Below are 26,858 nucleotides of genomic sequence, written 5' to 3'. Positions count from 1 at the left end.
ACTGAGTGACTGAAAGAAATATTTTAGGTTTATAGCAAAAAAGGTGAACCAGTAACTTAAAAAAATACAAGAAGTTAAGCGAAACTTAAGTTTGAATATTTTTCTTTCTGCATTCAAAGATACTTCTTGGGTATAATTATTTTTCAAGTTGCTCTTGTGAAACAAGTTTTAGGTATTATATAACACTTTTATTATTCTCATTTATGTCCCATACATACATTTTATACAGTTAAAAAATAAAAATTATTGCAAAAATGGAAAGTCATTCTAATTTATAAGAAATTATCTTAGAGATGATTTTGTTGTTGTTCTTTCTGAGGGCCATACTTTGTGTGTGCCTGGCTCCACGCAGCTCCAGGGATCAAAGCCAGGCCCTCCATCGTGCAGGGCTGTGTTCTTCCATTTGGACCATGGTCCTGGCCTAGTGTTGGCTTTCTAATCCATTTTTTAAACTAATATTCTTGGAAATACTCTTGGTAGTGCTAATTTTTGGAAACACTTTAGAATTTTTGATACATGTGTGCATAATATGTTTTAATACATAATAACAGTAATATTAAGAAAAAGATTTATATACATAAAAATTTAAACATGTACTTATTTTTCTTTTCCATATATTTTACTTTAAAGCCTTTGCTGCAGTGAGACTTGTTTGAGCTATACCTTTATATTCTCTTAATGTCTTTCAGGTATCAATATATTAGATATATTATGATTTTTCAGCTTTCATTTCACTCTCACTAATTTTCTTTTGTTGATTTTGTTTTTGGGCTTTGCCCTGGCACAGTGCTTGGGGGTTGTTCCCAGTGATGCTTGGGGTCTCTGCAGTGCTGGGGATTCAACCAGGCCTCCTGCATGCAAGCATGTGTGCCACAGTTTGAACTGTACCTTCCTGCTGGTCCTCTTTTTATTACTTTTAATCTGATTTTTCAGATTCTAATTTTAATTTTTTTCTTCTGATTTAAACCTGGATTTTGCAAATTTTTTTTCACTTAAAAAATGAATTTCTTAGCAAACTCTTCACATAATCTTATATTTTCTAAATATTGACTGTGTTTTTGCAAACTTTCTCTTTTAAGGTTACATGCAATCTCAGAGCTCACCCTTTGCCCGGGGAAATGTATTTGGCGAGCCTCCAACTGAACTTCAGATTAAACAGCAAGAATTATATAAGAACTTTCTTCGTTTTCAGGTGAAATTCTTGTTATAGCTTCAAGACTTACAAAAATTTAAATAACTAAATCTGCAGAAATTTTTGTTACAAGATTCCAAGATATTGTACAGTTATATTTTGGGCCCTAGAGATAGTACAGGGATTACAGTGCTTGCCTTGCGTGCAGCTGACCTTGGTTTGATCCTCTGCACGGCATAGGATCACCCTGAGCAATGCTAGGTGTGACTCCCAAGTAAAAAACAAAAGACAAAAGGAAAAAAAAACCACCATCTAATTTATAGAACTCAGTTAGAGGGAGTACTAAAATTCTTTCACTTATATTTGAAAAAGAAATAAGGAGAACTGTATATTAATTGACTTTATTATTTTCTAAGTTTCACTGTACTGCACTGTAGCACTGTCATCCTGTTGTTCATCGATTTGCTCGAACGGGCACCAGTAACATCTCTATAGTGAGACTTGTTGTTACTGTTTTGGCATATCAAATCAACCACGGGTAGTTTGCCAGGCTCTGCCATACAGGTGGGATACTCTCGGTAGCTTGCTGGGCTCTCCGAGAGAGATGGAGGAATTGAACCCTGGTCAGCAGCGTGCAAGGCAAACGCCCTACCTGCTGTGCTATTGCTCCAGTACTATTCATTATACTATAGTGGAGAAATGCTGAAATTTCTAAAACTAAAAGGCTTAAAAAAATATACCTTTCAGGAATGAAGCGACTCTGTCAATATTCAGTGTATTAGTAGAAAAATCAGTTGTTTTCCTAAATGTCTTAACTTTTTGGACTTAAAAATATAGATTATATAGTTACACATGTAGTGTTTACTAAGCGGACAGAATTAATGAATTCCCATATTATGTCTACCCTGTGCTAAGTGCTAGGGATGAAGCCTGAGATGAACGAGAGCTCCACCTCTTCACACCTACACTTCTGCTCCACCATCAGATGAATCTTCTCATTTGTTAAAGCTTCCTTTGAATCTCACATATTATTTTCAAAAGTCTACTCAAGACTAAACTTTTCTACAGAAAATGTCTACATTTCCTTAGTCCGACATTTAAGTCTGTTACTCTAATCCCAGTTTTTAACAATACATTCCTCTTAAGCATACCTTTTTATTCCTAAATACTAGAAAAGATGAATTCTTAAAGCTGTGACATAATTGAAGTAGTCCTAAGGATATTTGATCTAGCACTAGTATTTAGGACATATTATTGGAGGATTTAAAAGACTGAAAGCAGGGACATTTAAACCAGAATGGTGGCAGTGGTAATAAATGGAGAGACCTATATAAGAATCATGGAACAAATAGAAATATTGATGAGAGTGGCATCAGAAGCCCCAAGGTTATTGACCACTAAATCAGGGAGCAGCAAATTTTGTGTCAGAGTCTTGCTTTGAATTGTTTTCACTATACTACTAGGTATATTGAATTCGATCAATATTATACTCAATGCTATATTGATTATAATGACAGCAAGTCAAAATTTAAATAAAATTTTATTATACTTGGCAAGCATCAGGGACCTAGCTTCTTAAACCATGGGTCACACAAAACTAAAACTTTTCATAGGTTCTGTGAAAAATTTGGCTGTAGTGAAAGGTTTCTGAACCTTTCAGAAAAATAATTCAAAATCAAATGCTTAATGAATGAATTCAAGATGTTTTTGACAGTGCTTGTCCATGTTGTAGTGTTTTGGGAAAAAGGGGTTGCAAGTGGAAAAATTTAAAGCAGACTTACTTGGTCTAGGATAGAATTCAGGAAAAAAGGAAGAGTCTTGTAATTGTAGATTTTTTTGTTCATTATAAGATACTTTGCATATAAGTATTTTACACATTCTTTTACCTATCTCATTAAACCTTTAAAATTCTTTAAGAAAGTTATTCATACTTTTATGATTAGCAGCTACTTAGACAAAGAGACTCACTCATGGTGGTAAAGCTAGCAACTGGTGAAGCTAGGGCTTCAGTCCAGGCTCTTTTTTTTTTAAATTAAAAAAATTATTTTATTTTATTAAGTAGTTCATAATATTTGATTACATTTAATATTCAAACACCAATCCCACCACCATTACACTTTTCCACCACCATGTTTTGGGTATTTTCCATCCTGAACTCCATTCCCTGTCCTAAAGCAGACTATGAAAAACTGCTAAAAACTACAAAAAAGTACCTGTAGACAAAAGAGTGTGAAGATTGTTGTATTTCACCCAGGGGCCATTAAGCCCTTCTAAGAGATCACTAACATGTTGTTAAAGGTTCATCTTTGTGTGCTTCTATCTATCTATCTATCTATCTATCTATCTATCTATCTATCTATCTATCTATCTATCTATTATCTATCTATCTATCTATCTATCTATTTATCTATCTATCTATCTAATCTATCTCTCATCTATCATCTGTTAAAAACAATTCCCTCTGAGATTCGTTGCCTGCTACTTTGAACCCCATCAAATGTGGTGCAGTACTCTTGGAGTATGGGTAGGGTGTGTGGTACAAAGTGTCACAGTGCGTGGTCCACGAATAGGCTCACTCGTGGTTGAGGCTCGGCCCGAGCATGTGGAGAGTGGCTGTTGAGCATGGTGGCAGTTGAGTTCTGGAGGTTTTTGGCTGCTGGGGCTGGGTCCCTTGAGGCAGGGAAGGCTCTCACCTGCCCCCCTCTGGCGTAGACTCTTGTCTTTATATATTGCATCAGTAGGCTCTACATTTACATTTCTAGAAGTTTTTCCCTTTAGAACAAACTATGGGTAACGAGGGAAGCTTTGACTATCAGTTTTCCCATCCCATAAATTCTGCTGTATTGGTAAAAGGATAACTCACATGGTATTTACAGAAGACTGTTTTACTTCATCTTTGCACTCCTTTGAGATATAGGTATTAATAACACCTTTAATCAGAAAAATTTTAAAAAATGATCTCTTTAAAGAAATACATAATCCATAAGCATTTGATGTAGCTGGAATTTTATTTGTAGTTCTTAACACTATATCATTTAGTTTTTCTAATAAGACGCAGGAAATCGAAAAATTTAGGAACATACTTTTTTTGTAAAATAAGGGTACAAATATTAAATTTATTGGATGCCAGACAAAAATTAAGTGATATTTTAACTTCAATAGTTTTACAAAGTAATATCTAGTTTTAATTCTTCAGATCGAGGAAAAGAAACAAAGAGAAGAAGCAGAGCGAGAGAAACTGAGAATTGAAGAAGAAAAGGAAGAAAAGCGGCTTGCAGAGCAAAGGGCACGGATCCAACAAGAGTATGAAGAGGAGCAAGAAAAAAAAAGGGAGAAAGAGGAGGAGGTACACTTTTTTTCTGTTCTGTTTTCCTCCTTTATTAAAGTGAAAAATTAAAAAGTGCTGAAAAAAAAGCAAAGCAGTGTAGGCTAAAAATATTACGAAGAAGTCTAATATTGTTAAGCAGGTGGGTTTATATTAAGGAATACTATATCATCTGTAGCTTCAGTTTTTATCCCCTTATTTCAGACAACAAGAAAGTTTATTTATTTATTTTGTTTGCTTTTTGGGTCACACCCGGCGATGCACAGGGGTTACTCCTGGTTCTGCACTCAGGAATTACTCCTGGCGGTGCTCAGGGGACCATATGGGATGCTGGGATTTGAACCCGGGTCGGCTGCGTGCAAGGCAAACGCCCTACCCGCTGTGCTATCGCTCCAGCCCCAAGACAGCTTATTTTTGAGTGAAGTATGGAATGGATGTGTGGAGTATATACTTTTCTCTTTATCTTAAAGCAAAGGCTGAAAAATGAAGAACTTATACGGTTAGCTGAAGAAAGACGAAAAGAAGCAGAAAAAAAGAAAAGGGAAGAAGAAGAAAGACATAATCTACAACTTCAACACTATTATGATAGAGAAAATTTGATTGGAGGTGAAGCCAATGTAAGTTTAAGTCACAAATGTTACTCAAACCCATAGTTTAGCCCTCCCTCAACCTGAGAATTGTTGAGTTGTAGCATCAGGAGAAGAGGAGATACTTTTGTTTCCACCTTTGTCTGACTTCCTCAGAGTACTTGCACTAAACTTCCTGTAGGAGATGATAACACTGCAAGTTGCTGCCATTGTCCTCACTGATTAATTACTGGGTAATGTGCTTACTTTAGCTTTTCTTCTATACTGTCTTTGGATCAGCACCATTCATGACATGAATAAGTACGGAAATTGAGAATGCTTGAAAACTTTTGTAGCAGATTTTCAAGATAATTTTATATTTCTTGAATCTAATAAAAAAAGTTGGGTTTGAATTTTATATGCTTTAATATTTATCTTCCACTTCCCTACTAATTTCCACTGATTTTATTTCCTCTTTGAGTACTCCTTTGAAATATAGATCTTAATTTCATCTTAATCTGTTTCATACAGCTTTCTACTATGGTTATCATTTAATTAAGAATCTAGGGAATAGGGATATAACTAAGTGGACATGTCTGCATTTGTGAAATTCAGGGTTTGATCCTGATTCCTGATCATGATTCCATGAAGAAGTAGCTGACTAGGTCAGGAAACAAAATCCATAATTTGCTGCTTACTGAAAGCACACCAAAATTCACAGGAGACATATAGGCTTAGAATGAAAAGCTGGAAAACAGTCATAATAAGCCAATGGTAGGTGAAAAGGAAAACCTGGGACATTGATCAGAGCAAAAGAGCATTTAATCTAAAGAAAATAATTAGAGGCAGGAATGGACATTACTTACTGGTTAAGGGAAGAGTAGATGCAGTAGTACTGTTTTTTTTCTTTTGGCGAGGGGGGAGTGGGGTTTGAAGGTGCCACACCTGACAGTACTTAGGGATTACTCCTGGCTCTGTGCTCAGGAATCAGTCCTGGTAGTACTTGGGGGACTAAACAGGATGCTGGGGATCAAACCCCAGGTCAGACTCATGCATGGCAGGTGTCCTAATCCACTCTACTGTCACTCCGACCTCTAAGGAAGTACTTATATCAGCACATATGCACCAAATGTTGAAGTTTATAAAGCTTCCTAAAGAAACACATTGATGGAAACATAATGGTGGGAGATTTTGATACTCCACCGTTACATCAACCAGACAAAATCCCAGTAAAGATACAAGAACCCTAAATGAGGAATTAGAAGAACTTGGATTAATTGACATATAGAACCTTCCATCATCAAAAAGCCTAAGGGGCATTCTTCTCTAGTGCACATAGAACATTCTGTTGTGTAGATTACGTACCAGAACATAAAAAAAATACATAGAATAATATATAAATATGTAAATTTGTAAATTTATGAATTCAGAGATTAGACCTAGCACCTTCTCAGATTATAATGCTCCGAAGGTAGAAATTAACCATTAAAAAAAGGTGTGAGGGGTCGGAGCCGTAGTACAGCGGGTAGGGTGTTTGCCTTGCATGAAGTCAACCCAAATTTGATTGCTGGCATCTCGTATGGTCCCCTGAGCACTGCCAGGAGTAGAGAGTCAGGAGTAGCCCCTGAGCATTGCTGGGTGTGACCCAAAAAAGCAAAAAAAAAAAAAAAAAAGGTGGGGAAAAACTCCCAGTATAAGGAAGCTAATTACAACACTGCCAAGTAACAACTAACTAAATAAAGTAAATTGAAGGATAAATGAAGGTTTCTAGAAGTGAATGAGAATGAAGGACAAAATCTGTGGGACACAGCAAAGTCTGTTCAAAGTGAGAAATTCATAGCAGTCAATACTTGTCTACATTAGTTAAAAAAAAAAAAAAACTCCAACTAACAACTTAAATATGTCTTAAAACACTTGGAAAAGGAATAGCAAATGAGTCCCAAAACTAGTAGGATGAAGGAAATAATAAAACTTGATTACTTGGTTAATGGTAATCAAGGAAGTAGTACAGCAGAATCAATGAAACCAGGAGCTGGTTCTTTGAAATAATAATGATAGACAAACCGTTGGCTCACAAGAGACTAGACTCATGAGAGAAAAGCGCAATGCCCAAATCATTGGTTCAGAGTTGAAAAGGGCAGAATTACAAAAGATCTCTCAAGACACTCAGGCTGTCTTGCAAAGCTTTTAGCATGTACTCCGCTTGGTCAGTGTCTCTTTTGCTCAAAATGGTATGTTAAAAATAAATTTTAAAAGTTGAATTACATTGCTTTCTAGAGAGGACAGTTGTCTCTATTTTTTATTATTAAATCTAAAAATTTGCCTTGTATTTTTTTACTTTTGTTTATATTTGATGTGCTGTTGCTTTATTTAAGTTTCATGAATTACAATAGGGAGATTTAAATGATAAAAGGAGAAAGACACAGAAGATTGCACTCATCTGTGGGATATAAAAAAGGGTAAAATGAGACTACTACCCACAGACAGTAAAAACAGGCCAGGAAGACTGGCCCATGGATGGAAGCTTGCCTCAGTAGAAGGATGGATGGAGGGCATTCATAATAGAAAAAGGACCAGTAAAACAATGATAGTTGGAAATGATCACTCTGGACAAGAACTGAGTGCTGAAAGTAGGTAAAGGGATATACACGATAACCACTCAGTACCTGTATTGCAAAAGAAATGCCCAAACGGAAATAGAAGGAAAGTGCCTGCTAGAGAGGCAGATTGGGGTGAGGTGGGGGCTGATGGGGAGGGTGGCAGGAGGGGAATGGGGATGGGGATAGTGGGAATGTATACTACTGGATGGATGGGTGTTGGAACATTGTATGACTGAAACCCAATCATGAACAACTCTAAATGTATCTCATGGTGATTCAATTTTTAAAAAAGAAAAAAAATTCAGGTTTTTGATATAAAATGTCTTTTTATTAAATAGAAACAATAGCACCCTGAGCTGCTCATATGGTTTTGCTAATATGAGTACCTCTATATTCCTTCCCCTTCCCCCCACCCCCAGCGCCTGAGACAACCTTCTCCTGTAGTTCCTGCTCTTCAGAATAAAATAGCAAGCAAGTTGCAGACACCTCCTTCGGCCAACAGCATTATGAGTTGCTTTTCTCAAGTATGTACTTTCTCTTTTGACTTGTTAAATTTAGACTCGTTATTTTAGCACTGTAGCACTGTTGTCCCTTCCCTCTATTTGCTCGAGCAGGCATCAGTAAGGTCTCCATTGTGAGACTTGCTGTGACTGTTTCTGGGATATCGAATATGCCATGGGTAGCTTGCCAGGTTCTGCCCTGCAGGATACTCTCCATAGCTTGCCGGGATCTCCGAGAGGGACAGAACAATTGAACCTAGGTTGGGCGCATGCAAGGCAAACGCCCTACCCACTGTGCTATCGTTCCAGCCCACGAGTTTTTTTAGATGGAAGAAATTGAATTAAATACTTTTTGGATGGGGAAGGGCCCACCAGAGGTGCTCAGGGGCTACTCCTTGCTCTGTGTTTAGAGGTCACTCCTGATGGTCCTTGCAAGATCCTAAGTGGTGCCGGGGATTGAACTGGGGCTGGCTGCATGCAAATCAAGTACCCTGTGCTCTGTGTTATTTCTCTGGCCCAGTGGTGAGATTTTTTGTCTGTTTCTGTTTTTTGTTTTTGGGCTACAACAGCGGTGCTTGGGGCTTACTCCTGCCTCTACACTCAGGGATCACTCTGGTGGGCTCAGGGGACCGTATGGGGTGCTGGCAATTGAACCTGGCTTGGATGCATGCTAGGCAAGAGCCTTCCCTGTTTTATTATTGCTCAGGCCCCAAGATGAAACATTCTTATTTAATCAACTTAAGGTTAAATTTTTTTGATAATGAAATATGTCATTTGCTACTTCTTCACTTGTAACTGACAGACTTTGTGCCTTAAAATTTAGATTATTTTGGATAGTCATAATTTTTTAAATGGCCCTCAAGGAGGTTGCATATGGACAGTGGTGGGGTGATTTGGGCAGTTTGGTGTTACAGAGGTACTCTAATTTAACACTTTCCCATGTTATGTAAACTATGAAAAATAAATCACAAAAGTATATGCCTCCTTCCTAAGTGTAGGTAAACCTTATCTTTTAGTTCAAGCTTTAATTTTAAAGAGAGTTGGAACAGTATTCCAAAGGATTGATCCTGGTGATAACTCTTGAATGAGTAGGACTTTGCCATTAAGAGAAGTGACAGGAATTTTCAGAAAAATCATAGAGTGTAAGCTGTGAAGTGCACATAGAGACTATTTGATGTGGTCCAGTAATGCCTGACAGAGGTGGAAGTGGAGCTAGCCATCAGATATATGCAGGCTTTGTCTAAATTGCCACGGAACTTGACTTTATTCTATATAGACTAGTGGATCCTTAACATGAAGATGTTAAGAGATGCAGGGAGTGGAATTTAAGTGATAAAATTTGTGAGTTAGGAAACATTCAAGTTTCTAGTGATGATTATTTAGAGAAGATGATTGAAAATATATGCTGTGGTTGGAAGGAGCTCTGAACTGGATTTGTAGTTTTGGAAGTGATTATGTTGGCTTTTAAAAATTAGTATAATTATCTTGGATGAGTTTTGGGGAAAGCAAAGGGGCTCTGGAGGAAATCCTAGGAATAACTTAACATTTAGGAAGCAGAGACTGGAAATGAGGAAATAGAACAGAGAACATGACAAGAGTGGCAGAGTAAAACAAGAGCTTCAAAGTATGCATTAAATGTGTCACTTGGGGATCAGCTCTAAATCTCGATGAGAGCAGTGTTAGAGGAATAATGAGTTTTAGCAACAAAGGCAGTATCTGACGAGAAGTGCATAGGAATAAGTGTCATTTATCACAATATGTCTCCATGAGTGTCACTTCTTTTTAAAGAAACTTGGCTATGGATGGGAGAATGGATGATAGTTTTAAAGGGTTAGATTGAACTTTCTTAAAGAAGGGAGAGGTTTTTAAGCTTAGGCTGAGAGGAGTGCTTGGGGAGGGAGAAAAGAGGGTAATTATTGAGGGGAAGGGTGGGAGTCAGAGGTAGAGAATAAGTGAAGGAGTTCTTGAGAAAGGAACAAGGACATGTCCTTTGGGAGAAAAAAAATAGAGGTAAGTTTCTAGGTAGAACAGAGAATATTTTGTTCTCTTATTTTAAAATGTAGTTTTAAAAAATTACTCTTTTTAGGGCCTGGAGAAATAATAGAATGAGGAAAGCACTTACCGTGCATACAGCTGAACTGGCTTCACTCCCCAGCACCAGACATGGTCCCTGTGCCCGCCAGGGTGATCCCTGGGTGCAGAGATAGGAATAACCCCGAGCATTACTGGGTGTGGCCTCCCAACAGAATCTACAAAAGAATTCTTCTTAAACTTCTGAGTAGGAAGAACAATAATAGCATATCTTTGTCTTGATTTTTCAACAGGAAAGTTCCATATGCAGAACACAGTCTCCTCCTGTACCTGCCAGGAAAAATCAGCTTCGAGCTGAAGGTAGTATTCAAGTTGTAATATTTTTTCTGGCAAATATTTATTTTTAACTCAATTGAAAAATAATCATAGATTTACAAAATGTTATAGAAATAGTATATAGAATTCTTATGTTCCTGGGGCCGGAGCGATAGCACAGAGGGTAGGGCATTTGCCTTGCACGCGGCCGACACACGTTCAATCCCCAGCATCCCATATGGTCCCCCAAGCACTGCCAGGAGTTAATTCCTGAGTGCAAAGTCAGGAGTAACCCCTGAGCATCGCTGGGTGTGACCCAAAAAGCAAAAAAAAAAACAACAAGTCCTATGTTCCCTCAACCCGTTTCCCTTATTTGCAACATCTTAATTAGTGTATTTTACTAGGAAGTTGAAACTGATACACTCTAAAGACTCTGGTTCAAGAATTCATCAGTTATTGTATGCACTAATTTATGTGTTTGTGTATGTATATATTCTGTGTATCAGGATTTTAAGGTAAAGGTGCTAAGGGACATTCTTGGTAATACTTAGTTTTGTGGGTCAGAAAGGTTCAAAGTTTGAGTGTAGAAATGCAGTGCTGAGGACCCCTATGTGGTGGTGCTTGGGATTTGCTGTTCTAGCAGTTGAAGTAGGGCCTTTTGCACAGCAGGTGTGAATTTCTGCCCTTTCAGTTATCTCTCTTCCTGAGATTCCTTTTAATAGCTGCATTCCCCTGTTTCTTTTCTTTTCTTTTTTCTTTTTTTTGCTTTTTGGGTCAAACCGGCGATGCTCAGGAGTTACTCCTGGCTCTGCACTCAAGAATTACTCCTGGCGCTGCTCAGGGGACCATATGGGATACTGGGAATTGAACCCGGGTCGGCCTCGTACAAGGCAAATGCCCTACCCGCTGTGCTATTACTCCAGCCCCCCCCCCCCCGTTTCTTTTCTCCAAGAATATTTTCCAAAAGCTTTTCTTTTTAGCTGTTAAATTCCTGTATTATCTTTCATTAAAATTTCTCTGTGGGAAATTTAACAAGTCAGGTTATATTTAATGTGTGATATTTTGTTCTTAATACATGTCCTATTTTTAAATAGAGGAGAAAAAAAACGTAATTATGGAATTATCAGAAATGAGAAAACAACTTCGAAGTGAAGAACGGCGTCTCCAGGGACAGTTGCTACAAATGGATAGCGATGATGAAATTCATTTAAGGCAAGTTTTATTTTGCAGTTTATGGTTTGCTTGAATTCTTTCAGACTCTGGATAAAGAATTTTTCATCAGATGATGAAATCAAGGTTAAATTTGCTAGTAAGTAGTAGAACCTAGTCTTTGAGTCTTGGTTTTTCTGACCTTGAAGATTATAATCTTTCTGTTACATAAAGATTTTAAAGTAAAGGTCCATTGTTCTATTCTTCTATTTACTTATTTAAAATTTTTCTTTGAGGTGCTAGGGATTAAACCCATGTCTTATGTATTTGCCATTGAGCGATATTCCTGTTCCCTTCATTCTACTGTTCTAATAAGGTCTTTTCTATCTGAGCATTTTGAAAGATTACAACAGCCTTAAAGGCCATATAGTTTAGAATAAGTTTGTCTGTCCTCCCTCCACCCCAACACAAACCACCCTCCAAAAAGCACTAAAATAATTGGGCCAAAGAGATAATACAAGGGTTAACGCACATGCCTTAGACAGGGTCAACCTCAGTTTGATTCTCAGCATCATGTATATTTCCCTGAGTACCATCCAGGTTGATTCCTGAGCACTGAGTCAGGAGTAAACTCTGAGCATCACTAAATGTTGCCTTAAAATCAGGAAAAGAGAACTTTTCAAAATAGATTGTTTTTGAGCCACACCTGACAGTATTCAGGGCTTAGTCCTGGCTCTGCCATTAGGGATCACTCCTGGTGGGCCTGGAGGCCATCTGGGATGCCAGGGTCATGGGTTAGCCACATGGACATGGGTTGGACATGGGTCAGCCACATGCAAGGCAAGCACCTTACCTGCTGTACTAGCACTCCAGCCCACAAGTAGATTATTAAAATGGATTGTGATGAAAGATGACAAATTCTTTGTACAGGTTTTGTGAACTCAGATTTTACTCTCATAGAATAAATATACCAGAACTTATCATTTATCTCTAGGAAAAGAGAAAGGAATCCCATGCATATATTTGACAAGGCTAGACACCGGGTACAAGCACCTGTCAGAAGACAATCACCCAAAGGCTTAGAGCCTACTACTTATCAGAATATTTTTGACTTTAATGAGCTAAAGGGTAAAGGTAAGAGTTGTTACTTTAACTATGCAATCTATTCATGTTCAAGTATCTTTATAGACGTTTCTAAAGTAAAACTTTATTTGTGATACTTAAGGGATTCTAATTTTTTTATTCTGATAATAAAAATTTTACATACTTTTATTCTTCAGTTTATCAGTATGATAGATGAAGCTCTAATTTGGCTGCTTAGATGAGACATAGCTTTTTTTATTTGCACTTTTATTGAGATACCATTTTTATAATACTGTTAATGGTAGTTTCTTGCATATATCATTCCAATACCACCAGAGTGCCCATTTCTTTTTACTGATGTACCAAGGCACCTTCTCATTTCTTTCCTCTGCTTCCCAAGCCCCCAGAAAGTTGTTTTTCATGATATTAATAAAAGCTTTAAGTCTTGTAAAATTTCATTAATTTATTTTCCTGTCTTATCACATGTAGTCCTCATCTGTGGTATGGCACAATTGTTTTTATAAATCTTTTATATCTTTTGTACTTACAGAGAGGTAACTGAATGTGAAAATAGTGAAATCAAGCTTCAATCCTTGTGTCGAGTCTCTTCTTTTACTATTAATTAGTTTCTAATTTTTAGAAATTCAGTTTGTCTTTCACTTTTCACCATTTTGACAATTTCTCTTCATGAAGTTGTTTTCTTAAAACATATTTAGGATTGCTTCTTTAAACTGTATCCCAGTAGGTTATGTAGTAGGTCAAAGAGAATATTTTCAGTGCCTTTATATATATTTTTATTATCAAGTTTGAAACATTAATGTGTAACATTTTTAAGGTCATAAATTGATATCTTTGAGCTTGTAGGTAAGTTTATTTAGACCATTTCATACAGTATTGAAAATCCTTAATGTTCCAACTAGTTTGACATTCAGCATATTATGATATTCTTTTTTTTTTTTTGCTTTTTGGGTTACACCCAGCAATGCACAGGGGTTACTCCTGGCTCATGCACACAGGAATTACTCCTGGAGATGCTCAGGGGACCATATGGGATGCTGGGAATCGAACCCGGGTCGGCTGCATGCAAGGCAAACGCCCTACCCGCTGTGCTATTGCTCCAGCCCCTATTATGATATTCTTAAAGGTTAAAATACTAGTTGGTTAATAATATTGCTTTTATTTTTCTAATATATTTTAGGGTGGAGTCTTGCTTAGAGTACATCATAGCTTCCTGATTCATAACCATGTGACTCAGCTATCGCATGGCTATCCCTGTGACATCTTGAGGAAGTAGACAAGAAAGGGATGGAGACTGCACTGATCAGCTGCTGCTTCTCTAGGGCTCCCTTAGAATATTGAATATGAAATGCACTTATTTCAAAATATTCATTTTGTATCCTTTAGTTTTATTATGTTTTTACATCTTTAACTTTAGTGATGGGCAGGAGCAATAGCACAGCGGTAGGGCTTTTGCCTTCCATGTGGCCTACCTGTGTTCGATTCCTCCGCCCCTCTCGGAGAGCCCGGCAAGCTACCAAGAGTATCACGCCCGCACGGCAGAGCCTGGCAAGCTACCCGTGGTGTATTGGATATGCCAAAAACAGTGACAGATAAGTCCCACAATGAGAGACATTACTGGTGCCCGCTCGAACAAATCGATGAGCAATGGGATGACGTGACAGTGAACTTTAGTGATGCCCCATTATTTATATTGTTCCTTCATTTTTAAGTTAGAGTATTTGTTACTGATAATGATTTTATAAAATCTCATTTGAAAACAATATAAACGAGCTATAATATAACTCTTTTTTCCATTAGATTCAGACTCTCGGTATGATCTAAAATTTATGTACCCTTATCCTCCAAGAGATCGTCACACTTTAGAGATTCAGCAGCAAGCTTTACTAAGAGAGCAGCAGAAGAGACTGAATAGAATGAGGATTCAGGAAGATGCTAACAGTAAGAAATACTATTAGTTCAAATATTATCAGTGTTATTGTTTCTTTCATTATACTCTGAGACAGGTTCCCTTCAATGGTAGTCTAATGCTCACACAACTGTTTTTAGTGTAGACACGTAGAAAAGTTCCAGAGTGTTCTGAGTGGCAATGCTAGGGACACATTTCTGTGTGCGATGGATCCAGTCATCCTTAGCCCAGAGGTGTAAGGACCTTTACTAAGTCTGGTGATAACTGTGTCAGGAAATAAGAACTAAAGGAATATTGAGGAAGCTTGTTCATGCCTACGGGGAATTTCTTTACTGTGTCTATGTGTGTATTTAAGTTTTAATATTGCATAAAATTTGTAAAATATTAGACTGGACTTTGAATATGTTCTTGTATAATTAGCCTGTAACTGTGTACTATAAACACAGGTATTGACCCATGTGTAGGGGATTTTGGCGATAATGAAATACGCTGCTGGTCTCAGGAAATTAGTTCTTAGGAAATTAGTTCTCAGGAAATTACTGGGGAAATTAGATGCTAAATAAGTATAAGAGGGATGAGTAATTGAAGGCGAGATCTAGGGCCTCCAGAAAGTATGTGACTGAGAGGGCGTGTGGATCCAGGTTATTTGCAGCGAATTGCCTCAGAGAGCAGAGATGGATTCTCCTGACCTGTGCACTGTACAGCCCTTCTTCTTCTTCTTTTTTTTTTAATTGAATCACTGTGAGATAGTTACAAAACTTTTATGTTTGAGTTTCAGTCATACAAGGATTGAAAACACCCATCCCTCCACCAGTGCACATTCTCCACCACCAATGTCCCTAGTATATGCTCCGCCCCCTCTCCCCTCTCCCCCACCCCTTGCAACCCTCCCCCTGCCTCTACAGTAGACCATTTTCACCATATTCTTTCTCTACTTCTGAGCATTATGATTTGCAATATAGATACTGAGAGGCTATCATGTTTGGTGCTTTATCTATTTTCAGTACACATCTCCCATCCCGAGCGATCCCTCCAACCATCACTGACCTAGTGACCTCCTCTCTATTCCTCCTCTCCATTCCCCTTTCTCCCCCAGGTCATGAGACAGGCTTCCAACTTTGGAACAATATTCCTGGCCCTTGTGTCTACTGCCCTTGGGTGTCAGTCTCATATTATGTTATTTTATATTCCACAAATGAGTGCAGTCATTCTATGTCTGTCCCTCTCTTTCTGACTCATTTCACTTAGCATGATACTCTTCATGACCATGCACTTATAAGCAAATTTCATAACTTCATCTTTCCTAACAGCTGCATAGTATTCCATTGTGTAGATGTACCAAAGTTTCTTTAACCAGTCATCTGTTCTTGAGCACTTGGGATGGCCCTTCTTTTTTTTCCTTTTTGGGTCACACCCGGCAATGCACAGGGGTTATTCCTGGTTCTGCACTCAGGAATTACTCCTGGCAGTGCTAAGGGGACCGTATGGGATGCTGGGAATCGAACCCAGGTTGGCCGCGTGCAAATGCCCTACCCGCTGTGCTATTGCTCCAGCCCCGCCCTTATTCTTATTTCACCAGTTTTGCTGTCTTTAGACCATTAAGAATTGCTGTGGATAATGAATAAAATGTAGTTGGTATGTAATAAGAAAAGGGTAGGGTGGAACTATCCATTTGTTTAGTTTGGGGGCTAGATGGTAGTGATAATGAGCTTCTTGTAGCTTAGCCCTTGGGATTTTCTCTCAGCAGTGTTCTGAGGATCATGTAGTGCCAGGGATTGAACCCAGGCCTCCCGCATGCAAAACATATGCAGTAGCCCTTAGATCCATCTCTGTGGCCCTCTACTAGTCATATTTTTGAGGGGGGTAGGGGGGGAAGAAGGTTTGGTTTGAGGAAACACCTGGAGGTGCATAGGGCTGCCCCAGCTTGTTCAGGAGTGACCTCTGCTATGACAGCAGAATAACCTACATTCTGTGATAAGTAACAGCGAGGGAAGAGAAAAGTATTCTTTGGTTTAAATGTATTCTTAAACTTTAATACCTATTTTGATGAAATTTTTACTTTCAATAGCCAAGTGATATCTTATCTGCTGTGATCTTGCTAACTTAGTCTGATTAGCCCAAAAGTAGTATAGAGGTGCATGCAGATACATTTTGGTACTGAGAGTATCAGCAACCATCTTTCATCTTCTAGCAACACTACCACAACTTAATTTATAAAATGTAAAGTTTAGGGACTGGAGCAGTAGCATAGAGTATAAGGAGTATAGGCTGCTTCCCTTGCATGTAGCTGATCCAGCACCGCATATGGTCCCCTGAGCCCCATCAGGAATGATCCCTGAGTACAGACCTGGAGCCTTAAACACATCTGGATGTGGCAAAAAGAAAAGAAAAAAGGAAAAAAAAACCCAAACCAAACAAAAAAAAAGATTTAAAATTTAACTGTGAAACAGTAAAAAGCTTGGCTATAAGCTGTTCCAAGAGTATTTCCAAAGGTTAGAATCTGAAAGGACAGAATGCACTATCCCAATAAACTCAGAGGAATGCTGGTTAAAGGGGATATTTATTTAAAATCTTGGCCTGTGGGACCAGGTACTTGAAATTTAGCTTCCTTCATTTCCATGTAAGAGAGCCCTCTGTTTAGTGCCCCTCAGAAACTTTCTACATAGTGTATGAAAGAAAATAAAAAATCCTGCATTACTTTCTTTTTCTCTGTCATATTGTTTTTACTTCTTGTATTCAGTAATATAGAGAGAATTTTATCTGACTAAAATAGTGTTTTATATTAATATATATAGTATATCTAAAAGTATTCTAAAGTTATTAAAATAATTTATAGTAGAGATCTAGTCAAGATATTCTAAAATGTATTTTCATTAATATTTTGTTTTTTTGTTGCCCACTGACTACAGTTTACCTTGGTGCTGTATCAGGTGCTAAAGCAAGAGATCACAGCATGGTAAGAATCTAATTCAAGTCTTCCAAGTAGTTGTGGTGGATAAAATTTTTAGGAATGTGGTAAATTATGCTAGTTTTGAATTTTCCTAGAAATATTAATCTTATCTGTGCAGTATAGTGGTTATTAGAGATGTGTGTAATGTGTAAAGCGTACTGTAAGGGTTAAGAAGGGGATTAGAGCTAGGCTGTTTCATCTGTGTGATTTCAGGCACTTTATTTAGTCTGTCTCAGCTGCCTATTCTGTAAAGTGGGAGAACAGCTTGGACCCCTGCAGGTGATTATAATGGTTGAATTAATATTTGCAACGCACTTAGGGATAGGCTAGGAATGAAATAATTACTACTATAAAAAGGATTTTGAAGAGTTGTTTTTAGGATTAATGAAATAATACATGAAAACTTTTAGAATTAGATAACCCTAAAAGTGCAGCATAGGACTGCATTCTATCCTTAGTATTAACAGAACAATCTACAATAAACATAGGGGTTTGGGGCTGGAGAGATAATAGGGGCAGGAAAGACATGTACCTTGCACATGGCTGACCTTGGTTTGGTCTCCAGCACCACATACAGGCCCCTAAGTACCATCAGGAGTGATCCATCTCTAAGCGCAGCCCAGTGTGGTCCAACCCCTCCTTCCATCCCTCCCCCCTCATAGTGTTGACTCCTATAAAGAAAACAAAGTATCACTTTGGAGGGGCACTCCTGGTGGTGTTCAAAGGCTACTCCCAGCTCTGTGCTCCAGGGTCACTCAGTGGTGCTTGGAGGACCATACAGTGCTTGGGAATTGAACCAGGTTTGGATGAGTGCAAGGCAAGTGCCCTACGGCTCCAGTTCCCAAGAGTGTTACTCTTAATCTGAGAGGGGGACATCTCTGCAAAGTCTGAAAAGCATTAGCCATTTTCATCCTACAAATATTTATTGGGCTGGGGAGCAGTGGTAGAGCAGACGGCTAACGTGCGAAGCCCTGAGTTTGATCCCTAGCATCACCTGCCTCTTATCCCCGACCCATTGCTGGGTGTGGCCCTTGTGACCCCTGAGTACCACTTGGCATGGTCCCTTTAAACAGCACACACCAGACAGCAGTTATTGAGTATGTATATGAACTAGGTATTGTTTTTAAGTGCTGTGTATACAAGTGCACATTATTGTAAGAATGACTAAAAGAAATAAAAATACCTGCTCTCTGCAGCTTCCTTTTTCGAGGGAGAAAGGAAGGGGATTTGAGGGGAGTTAGGAAGAGAATGTTTGCGTTTCAAGTTAGAGTGGGCATTACTGAATAGGTGACATTCAAATGAGGGTAGCAGAGAGGTGGAAATAATAAGTGCATTCTAAGGTTTACTAAATGAATAAATCTCAGGAGCAGTGGTGTAAAGACTCAGTATTTAATTGGGCTCATTGCTTCATATACTATTTCCATCTGCAAGCTAGTCTTTTCACTTCAGCCATAATGGGATGGAGAAATGGAGTTAGGGAGTGAACAGCTTGGATTGTTTGAGCCTCTAGTCTTAACTGGTGCTGAGACTGTAGGCAGGAGGTGTGTGTGCTTCATCCTCCTGGGCATTTGAATGCAGTGCAGGACAGCTATGGCTAGTCCTACCTCCTTCCCGTACTCCTGCCAGTTTGGGGTGAGTGTGGTGACTTCTGCTTCTTAATGCAAATTTGCATTTTTCCCGTTTCTTTTAGCCCAGAGATGATGATTTCTTGAAAAATTCTTTATTAGAATCTGATAGTGCTTTTATTGGTGAGTGTATTTATTTTAATAATCTTTTGAATATTTTCTTCATTGTCACAAGATTTCTTTATTCTTTGTTGCATAAGGTGATTAAGTAAAGGAATACTGTGTTTTACTCACTGAATAACATATATGACTTAAAACAAAAACTAAAGGGAACTTTAAAGTATTAGGAAATGTTTACTCAAAAACTAGCATGTGGGGCTGGAGAGATAGCACAGCGGGTAGGGCGTTTGCCTTGCACGCGGCCGACCCAGGTTCAAATCCCAGCATCCCATATGGTCCCCTGAGAACGGCCAGGGGTAATTCCTGAGTGCAGAGCCAGGAGTAACCCCTGTGCATCGCCAGGTGTGATCCAAAAAGCAAAAAAAAAAAAAAAAAAAAACTAGCATGTATTTTTATAGCAGCATCACTTAAAGTAACTAATAATTGGAATTAGTCCAGATATTTTGCAACACGGGAACAGTTACGTTGTTGTACATCTCATACCATGGAATAGTATTAAAAAGGAACAAATTCCTGATACATGAAGTAACTTAAAGGGAAGTATTACTGAGCAAAAGAAACCCCAGTTTCCAAAAGTTACACATCTGAGGATTCCATGTATGTAACATTTTTGAAATGATAAATTTATTTAGTAGTTGCCAGAATGGGAGGTAGGGAGAAGAGTGTATAGATCAAAAAGGGAGATGTCAGGTATCCCTTTGGCTTTTGAAACCGGTTAGGGGTGGGGGAGAGTTGATAATCAGAGGTAAACAAGCAACAAAATAATATAGGCCTCGATACATTCAAGCACCCAAATGAATATAAGTAATGGTGATGTTTTTAAAACATCATTGTATATTAGTATCATTATCCTGATGTGAGATTGTTGAGCCTGTTTTGCAAAATGTTGTCATTGGTGAAAATTAGAAAAATGTATAGATTTTATTTTAAAAATTATTGTTTTGGGGTCACATGTGGCCCAAGCAATAATTCTATTTTATATCAGGGGTATTTCTGGCTCTGCACTCAAAAATTACTCCTGGTCGGTGCTCAGGCCACTATATGGGATCCCAGGGGATGGAACTTAACGCTGGCTGCGTGCAAGGCAAATGCCCTACTTGCTGCATTATTTCTCTGGCCCCTTGATCTCTTAAAATTTTATGTGACTCTGCAGTTACTTCAATAAATATTTCAATAAAAAATTAAAACACTTTAAACTTGTATAATACTATACAAGTTTATAACACTATAATACTATAATACACTTTAAACTTGTATAATACTATGTTAATAATACTATGTTTCAAAAGCCCAAATCAACTATATGTAGCAATAAGAAAAAAAAGAAAGACAGACAAAAAATAATTAGGAACCTTCCATGACAGCAAATTCCAGGTTATTGGTTAATTTTAACTAACAGGGGAGAATGAATGATACCCTTTTTTTTTTTTTTCGAGTCACAGCTGGCAATGCACAGGGGTTACTCCTGGCTCATGTACTCAGGAATTACCCCTGGCAGTGCTCAGGTGCTGGTCATTATTAACACAGAAAGACATTTGGTTTAGCTGAGTAAAAGGATTTGGGGGATTGGGACACAGTTCAAAGGGCTGGAGTCTGCTTTGCATGCGGGAGGCCCTGGTTTGATTCCCAGCCCCACATCGTCCCCTTGGGGGAAAAGCACTAATGGCTGTTTGAGTCTCCCGTGTTCCTCCTAGGTGCCTATGGGGAGACGTACCCTGCCATTGAAGATGACGCGCTGCTTCCTTCACCACAGCCTCCTTCTGCCAGGGAGCGCAGGAGGAACAAAATGAAGGATCTGGATATTGTATGTAGGAAATAACCTTTCTTTCCCCCTTTTCCAGTCTGTAGTGTGTTCAGACCTATGCTAATTGGCATAGTCCAGTGAAGAGCACTTGCTTGTTCCACAAGGTGGACAGGAGTCAGGCTCTCAATCCCCAAAGTGGGCAGTTCTGCTCCCAGGGAGGGGACTTTTGAACAGTTCAATTGGTGGTAGGCTCAAGTGCAGTGTGTGTGGGGGGTGCAATTTTTTGCATAAAGAAGGTAGATTTACTAGAAATGGTGTGGGTAGCAGTGGCATGCTTAGTGCTTCTTCCCCTCTACCACCCCTCACCTCCAAAAGGGGCTCTAGGACGAATCCTTTGGTAGGCAAGTCTTCTGGATGACCCTGTAAACTCTGGTGTGTTGGCTTTTCTGGTTTGCTTTGGGCCAGACCCAGCAGTGATCAGGGCTTACTCCTGGCACTGCACTTAGGGATCACATCCTGGTGGGCTCTGGGGACCATATGTGGTGCTGGGGGAAAAAACTGAATCAGCCATGTGCAAGGCAAACACCCCCTCCACTGTACCGTCACTCTGGCCCCATGACATTTGCTTCTTTCTGGTACTTTTTTCTATTTCCTTGGATGACCACATCATAAACTATTAAATATCTGGTACAGAATCTGCCACTTTCAGAACAATTATACATTGTTGAGGTGGCCCCCATGGAGCAGTGTTGCCACTTTGGGGAACAGTGGTTAACCTAAGATCATGAAAGCTACTTCTGTTTTTAGTTTTAGCTCTGAGGTTAAAATTTATTAGTGAATCACCGTGAGGGTACAGTTACAGATTTACACATTTTTGTGCTTGTGTTTCTGTCATACAATGTTCAAGAACCCATCATCCCTTCATCAGTGCCCATTCTCCACCACCAATGAACCCAATATCCCTCCCACCCCCCCAGTCCCGTCCCCTCCCCATCCTATCCCACCTCTGTGGCAGGGCATTCCCTTTTGTTCTCTCTCCTTTTGGGTGTTGTGGTTTGCAGTAGGGGAGAGCCAGTAATTCTTTGAGTTAATTTTTGTGCACAGTAAGAAGGGTTGGTACAGATTCATTCTTTTTCTTGTGGACATCCAGATGTACCAGCTTCAGTGTAAAGACAATGTAAAGATAGTTCTATTCCCTTGGTTATATTCTTTATGAACTTTTTTGGCTCCTCTGTCTGTAATGTATGGATTTATTTCTGAACTCATTTCTGTCCTGTTGTTGTGTCTATCCTAATACCAGTACTATGCTGCCTTACATAGCTGGAATGATTCTTAGACCCTGCTGTTTCCTCTTCCTTTCATGTCTTGTAATTCCCAATCTCTGTCAAGTCTGGCAGTATGTTATCAATGCTATATTCTCATCTGCACTTACATAGAAATACCAGGAATTAGTATGTAAATGCTATAAAAGATTCCCTTTTATTTTGTTTATATATTTATTTGGCTTTGTTTGGGGACACACCTGTCAGTGCTCAGGGATTCTGGTGGGGGTGTGGGGGGGCATATGGAGTGCTGGGGATTGAATCTGGGTTGGGTGGGTGCTAATCAAACACCAGACCTGCTGTGTGCTATCTATAAGGCACACTGTTGATATGTTTATATAGCAAAATCAATTTTGTTAATATTCATTTCTGATTCTTTGTGGTTTTTAACTATAGGATAATAGTCGTCCTGAAGTACCACCAGATAATCTCTCTTTAAAGTCCATATCCAGTATAAGTATTGATCAACTAAGAACAAGAAATGAGGAACGAATGCGAAGACTGAATGAACTTCAGAATAAGCCTGTTAATACAGGTAAAGAGCCAAGTGAATGACCTGTAGCAGTTCTGTTCGTAACTTTAAAATCTGCTTATCTGTTAAGAGAAGTTTTCAATGATTGTTGGGGGAAAAGATGGAATGAGTTTTGAAATCTTTTGGGTTGGAGGGCTTCTACCATGGTAGTGCTCTAAATTGGTGTTATCCAGCATAAGTTGGGAGCCTGGGCTAATTTCGCGTAGCAGAGAGTGCTTGTTTGAGAGGATTGCAATCAGGCAAGTTTTTGCTTATTACATACATTGACTTCACTTCCATCAGGGTCATAGTGTTAGCACTTTCCTTACTAAAGTGAGAGATGTCAGAAATCCTTTAGTTAACACAAAGGCAGATCACCCTTTATTTGACTTTCTGTACCATGGACAAAACAAAATAGCTTCTGACTGAAATCAAGCTTAGCTCTTACTGGGTTTGCTGCATTAAGTGTTGTCAGGTAGAAAGATTTCTTAGGCAATGAGTGACTCTGCCCTCTCTCTGCCACCTTTTTGCTTTTGAGCCATACCCAACAGAACTTCCTCTTGGCTCCGAGCTCAGGGATCACCTCTGGCAGTGCTCAGGAGACCTGTGTGGTGCCAGGGATGTAACCTGGTCAGCAGTACTTGCTCTATATACTACTTTCCACGTGCTACTGTGCTACTTTTTTATGTTGGTGCCACTAGTCATTGAGGTAAAGGGACAATTTTATAGAGATTAAGCTCTCTTGTATTATGTTTTAGTAGTAAATGGTATTTGGACAGTTCTTTTAATATAAGAACATGATGATGCTGATCCACAGTTTATAATAAACTACCATTTAAGTGAGAGCTAAATCGTAGTATGTCGTGGTATACACTGGCATCAACATGGTAAACTACTTACTTTTCTAATAGGAATTAAGATAATTTTAGATCCCTTAATACTGTATTAATTTGAAACTGTGCTCAATCTTTAGCAGACAAAGATTGGTATGGAATTGATTGTAATGATCAGTTTCATATAATGGTTGAATATGTATTTATTATACCTAGAGAAATGTGAAATAGCACTAAAGCTTCACTTGAAAAACCTATATTTTAAAGTTGCCTGTTTGGTTTTATTTTCTTTCGTTTTTGGGCCACACCTGGCTACGCTCAGGATTGTTCCTTGCTCTGTGCTGAGGGATCACTCATGGTGGTGCTCAGGACCATGTGGTGCTGGGACTTAATCAGGGTAAATGACAAGCAAGGCATCTTAACCTCTCTACCATCTCTCTGGCCCTGAAAATTAGTTTTAAATTTAAAACTATTGAGTATTTTGTATAGATATACCTTGTTTTGTATTGGGGCCACTCCTGGCAGTGCTCAGGGCTTAATCTGGGCTCTGTACTCAGGAGTCCGGGAAATGGGATGCTAGGGATTGAATGCAAGTTGGATGCATGTTAGGCAAATGTCCTGTCTGCTGTAGTATTGCTCAGGTCCTCTATTTAAAAGTAGAACACTTTAACAGTTTTTTTCAGAAGGTTTTCTGCCTTCTAAATGTTTTTTTTTTCCCCAACATTGTCTTTTCAAACAGGAGCTTTTTGGTACGGTGTGGATTGAATCTCATTAAACTGATTGCATATAACCCTTTGCTGAGCTAACCCATCACAGACCAGGAGTGTAATTTAAAAGAAGAAGAAGAAGGAAAAAAAAGGCACATCACAGGATAGATTTTCCTATTGTATTTCGTAGTAATTAAAATACTGATATAGATATTGAATATGATTCAGTTCAAGAATTAAAATTATAAATCCACCTCTTCAACAGCCTGTGATTAGGCTAATTAGTTATTATTCTGGTCAACTAGTGAGTCCCTATATGAGTGTTGATTTTCTCATAGCAGTGTTTTATATAGGTTTTTTTTTAAAATTTTGGGGTCACACCTGGTGATCCTCGAGGGTTATTTATTCCTGGCTTCACACTCGGCACTCAGGAATTATTCCTGGTGGTGCTTGGAAGACCATATGGATGCCAAGGATCAAACCTGGATAGACTGCAAGTCAAACACCCGCTTCATTCTCTCTCCAGAACCCCCAGATTGAACCTTTCTCAAACTTTGCTATGTTCATGTTTTTATATAGTACTCAGTTCCTCAAGGTCACAAAATGAGATTGCTTGAAGTGTACAGCCAACTTGTTGTCTGGCAGTCTTCCTTGCTATCTTTTGTTATAGTAGTGCTGGCACTGCAAAACTCACCTTTCTTTTTCCCCTCCCCATTAAAATCTTTCCTGATTAGCTTTCCTCTCTAAAATGAGGCATTTATACCAAACTATATGAAGCATCAGAATACTTCAGAAAATGCAGGGTTGAACTGAGTTAGATGAGAGGTCATCTCTGTATCATCTGCCTCTCACCTGGGTCACTGAATCAAGTCTCGCTTGCTTCTTTTAGATGATGAGAGTTCCCTGGTCGACCCTGATGACATCATGAAGCAAGCTGGTGATGATGGATCCAACTCTGTCGCCACTGAACCCTGGCTCCGCCCTGGCACCTCAGAAACACTGAAAAGATTCATGGCAGAGCAGCTGAACCAGGAGCAGCAGCAGGTCCCGGGCAAACCAGGCACTTTCAATTGGCAGGGCCTGTCCACTGCGCATGGTTAAAGTGAATCTGTTCTGACACAGCAGTGCCTTTAAAGTGGGAAAAGAATGCTGAATTCTAATCTTTAATATATGTGCTACCTTTGACCTTTAGAGGTTTTTGTGTTTCAGCTGTATATTGTACATTCTTGTCCATGATGCTGTATATGATGTATATGATGTACATAAATAAAAGGCCATGATTATTAATTTATACAACGTAGAACTGTAAACAATTATTTTTGCACAATTTTGTCATAAATTAGGGTGATGAGAAATTCTTGGAATCAACTACCATATGTGCATTATTTTAAATTCTGCTTGTCAATAAAAAGTGAATAAAATAGTACTGTAAAACAGTACTGTAAAACAGTACTGTAAAACCAGAATACCCTCTTCTATGTACGTTTGCTACTGTTATCTCTATTCGAGTAATTCACTTAGTAAATATAAATACACTAATTGTAGCTGTGACTATTTCAGTTGCTATGTAATGGAAATCAGATGTACTAGTTATTTATAGCTACTATTCAATATGATGGGAATCAGAATTGATTTTATTCACAAGAGCCATGCACCAAATGCTATATCTTCTGCCTCTATTTTTGTGCCAAAGGCATTGTCTTATGTTTACTAATTTATATGATTTAACTATTTCCTGATAGAAATAAATTATTTTTATTATCTATGTGGATTTATTATTTAACTGGAATGAGGTTTCTGAACCAAGCTGAGGGGTGCAGCAGGAACACCCAGGGTGGAGTCTTTGTCTCTCTACTATGAATGGGTGTTTTCCTACTCAACGAACAGCCCATGAAAAAGGATTAAGCTAAATCGGGGGTGGGGTGTGTGTGGGGGGGAGAAACACTGGTTCTTTGCATGTTTCCACTGACACAATAAATGGCAGAGAAAAATCAAACAGATTTACCTCAAGAAGTTTCTGATATTTTATTGGGGCAGGGTGGTGGAGGTGTGTTTACCCCACACCCAGAGTGCTCAGGAGTGACCCCCTGTACTTTCCTGGGGGACATAGACAGGGATAGCTCCTCTGCTATTTCTCTGGCCAATTTATGATTTGTGGCTGGAAATAGAGACCCCACACTTGAATTGGGCTGTACATGCTGCCAGGACTGGAACCAAGTACTTTAACCTCTATAATCAGGCCTTCAATTTCTGATGTTTTAGAAGTCTGACAGGGCCAGAGCTACAGTACAGCAGGAAAGGTGTTTGTCTTGCATCTGACAATGGAATTCGATCCCCAGCACCCAGCACTGGTGGTGGTGGAACCTGTCAGGAGTGATTCCTGAATGTACAGCCAGGAACCCCTGAGCACTGTCAGGT

The 26,858-nt window shown here is 38.9% G+C and overlaps 1 protein-coding gene across 15 annotated transcripts in view; it reads left to right on the top strand.

The window, feature by feature from the left end:
- The window catches only part of CSPP1 (centrosome and spindle pole associated protein 1), a 104,404-nt gene extending 78,201 nt beyond the window's left edge, over window positions 1–26,203 (top strand). For all 15 annotated transcript variants that reach the window (XM_055127773.1, XM_055127772.1, XM_055127771.1 and 12 more), the window contains 13 exons: window positions 1,080–1,192; window positions 4,329–4,478; window positions 4,928–5,074; window positions 8,043–8,147; window positions 10,448–10,514; window positions 11,564–11,681; window positions 12,613–12,752; window positions 14,520–14,660; window positions 17,538–17,584; window positions 19,269–19,326; window positions 21,018–21,127; window positions 22,786–22,924; window positions 25,330–26,203. In XM_055127773.1, coding sequence (XP_054983748.1) covers window positions 1,080–1,192; window positions 4,329–4,478; window positions 4,928–5,074; window positions 8,043–8,147; window positions 10,448–10,514; window positions 11,564–11,681; window positions 12,613–12,752; window positions 14,520–14,660; window positions 17,538–17,584; window positions 19,269–19,326; window positions 21,018–21,127; window positions 22,786–22,924; window positions 25,330–25,541 — 1,547 coding nt within the window. In that variant the 3' untranslated portion in view covers window positions 25,542–26,203. The remainder of the gene's footprint in view (window positions 1–1,079; window positions 1,193–4,328; window positions 4,479–4,927; window positions 5,075–8,042; window positions 8,148–10,447; window positions 10,515–11,563; window positions 11,682–12,612; window positions 12,753–14,519; window positions 14,661–17,537; window positions 17,585–19,268; window positions 19,327–21,017; window positions 21,128–22,785; window positions 22,925–25,329) is intronic.
- Window positions 26,204–26,858: the final 655 nt, after the last annotated feature.

This window comes from Sorex araneus, chromosome 2, assembly GCF_027595985.1.
Source record: "Sorex araneus isolate mSorAra2 chromosome 2, mSorAra2.pri, whole genome shotgun sequence".
Lineage (NCBI taxonomy): Eukaryota > Metazoa > Chordata > Mammalia > Eulipotyphla > Soricidae > Sorex > Sorex araneus.
This window is presented reverse-complemented; position numbering and strand designations above follow the sequence as displayed.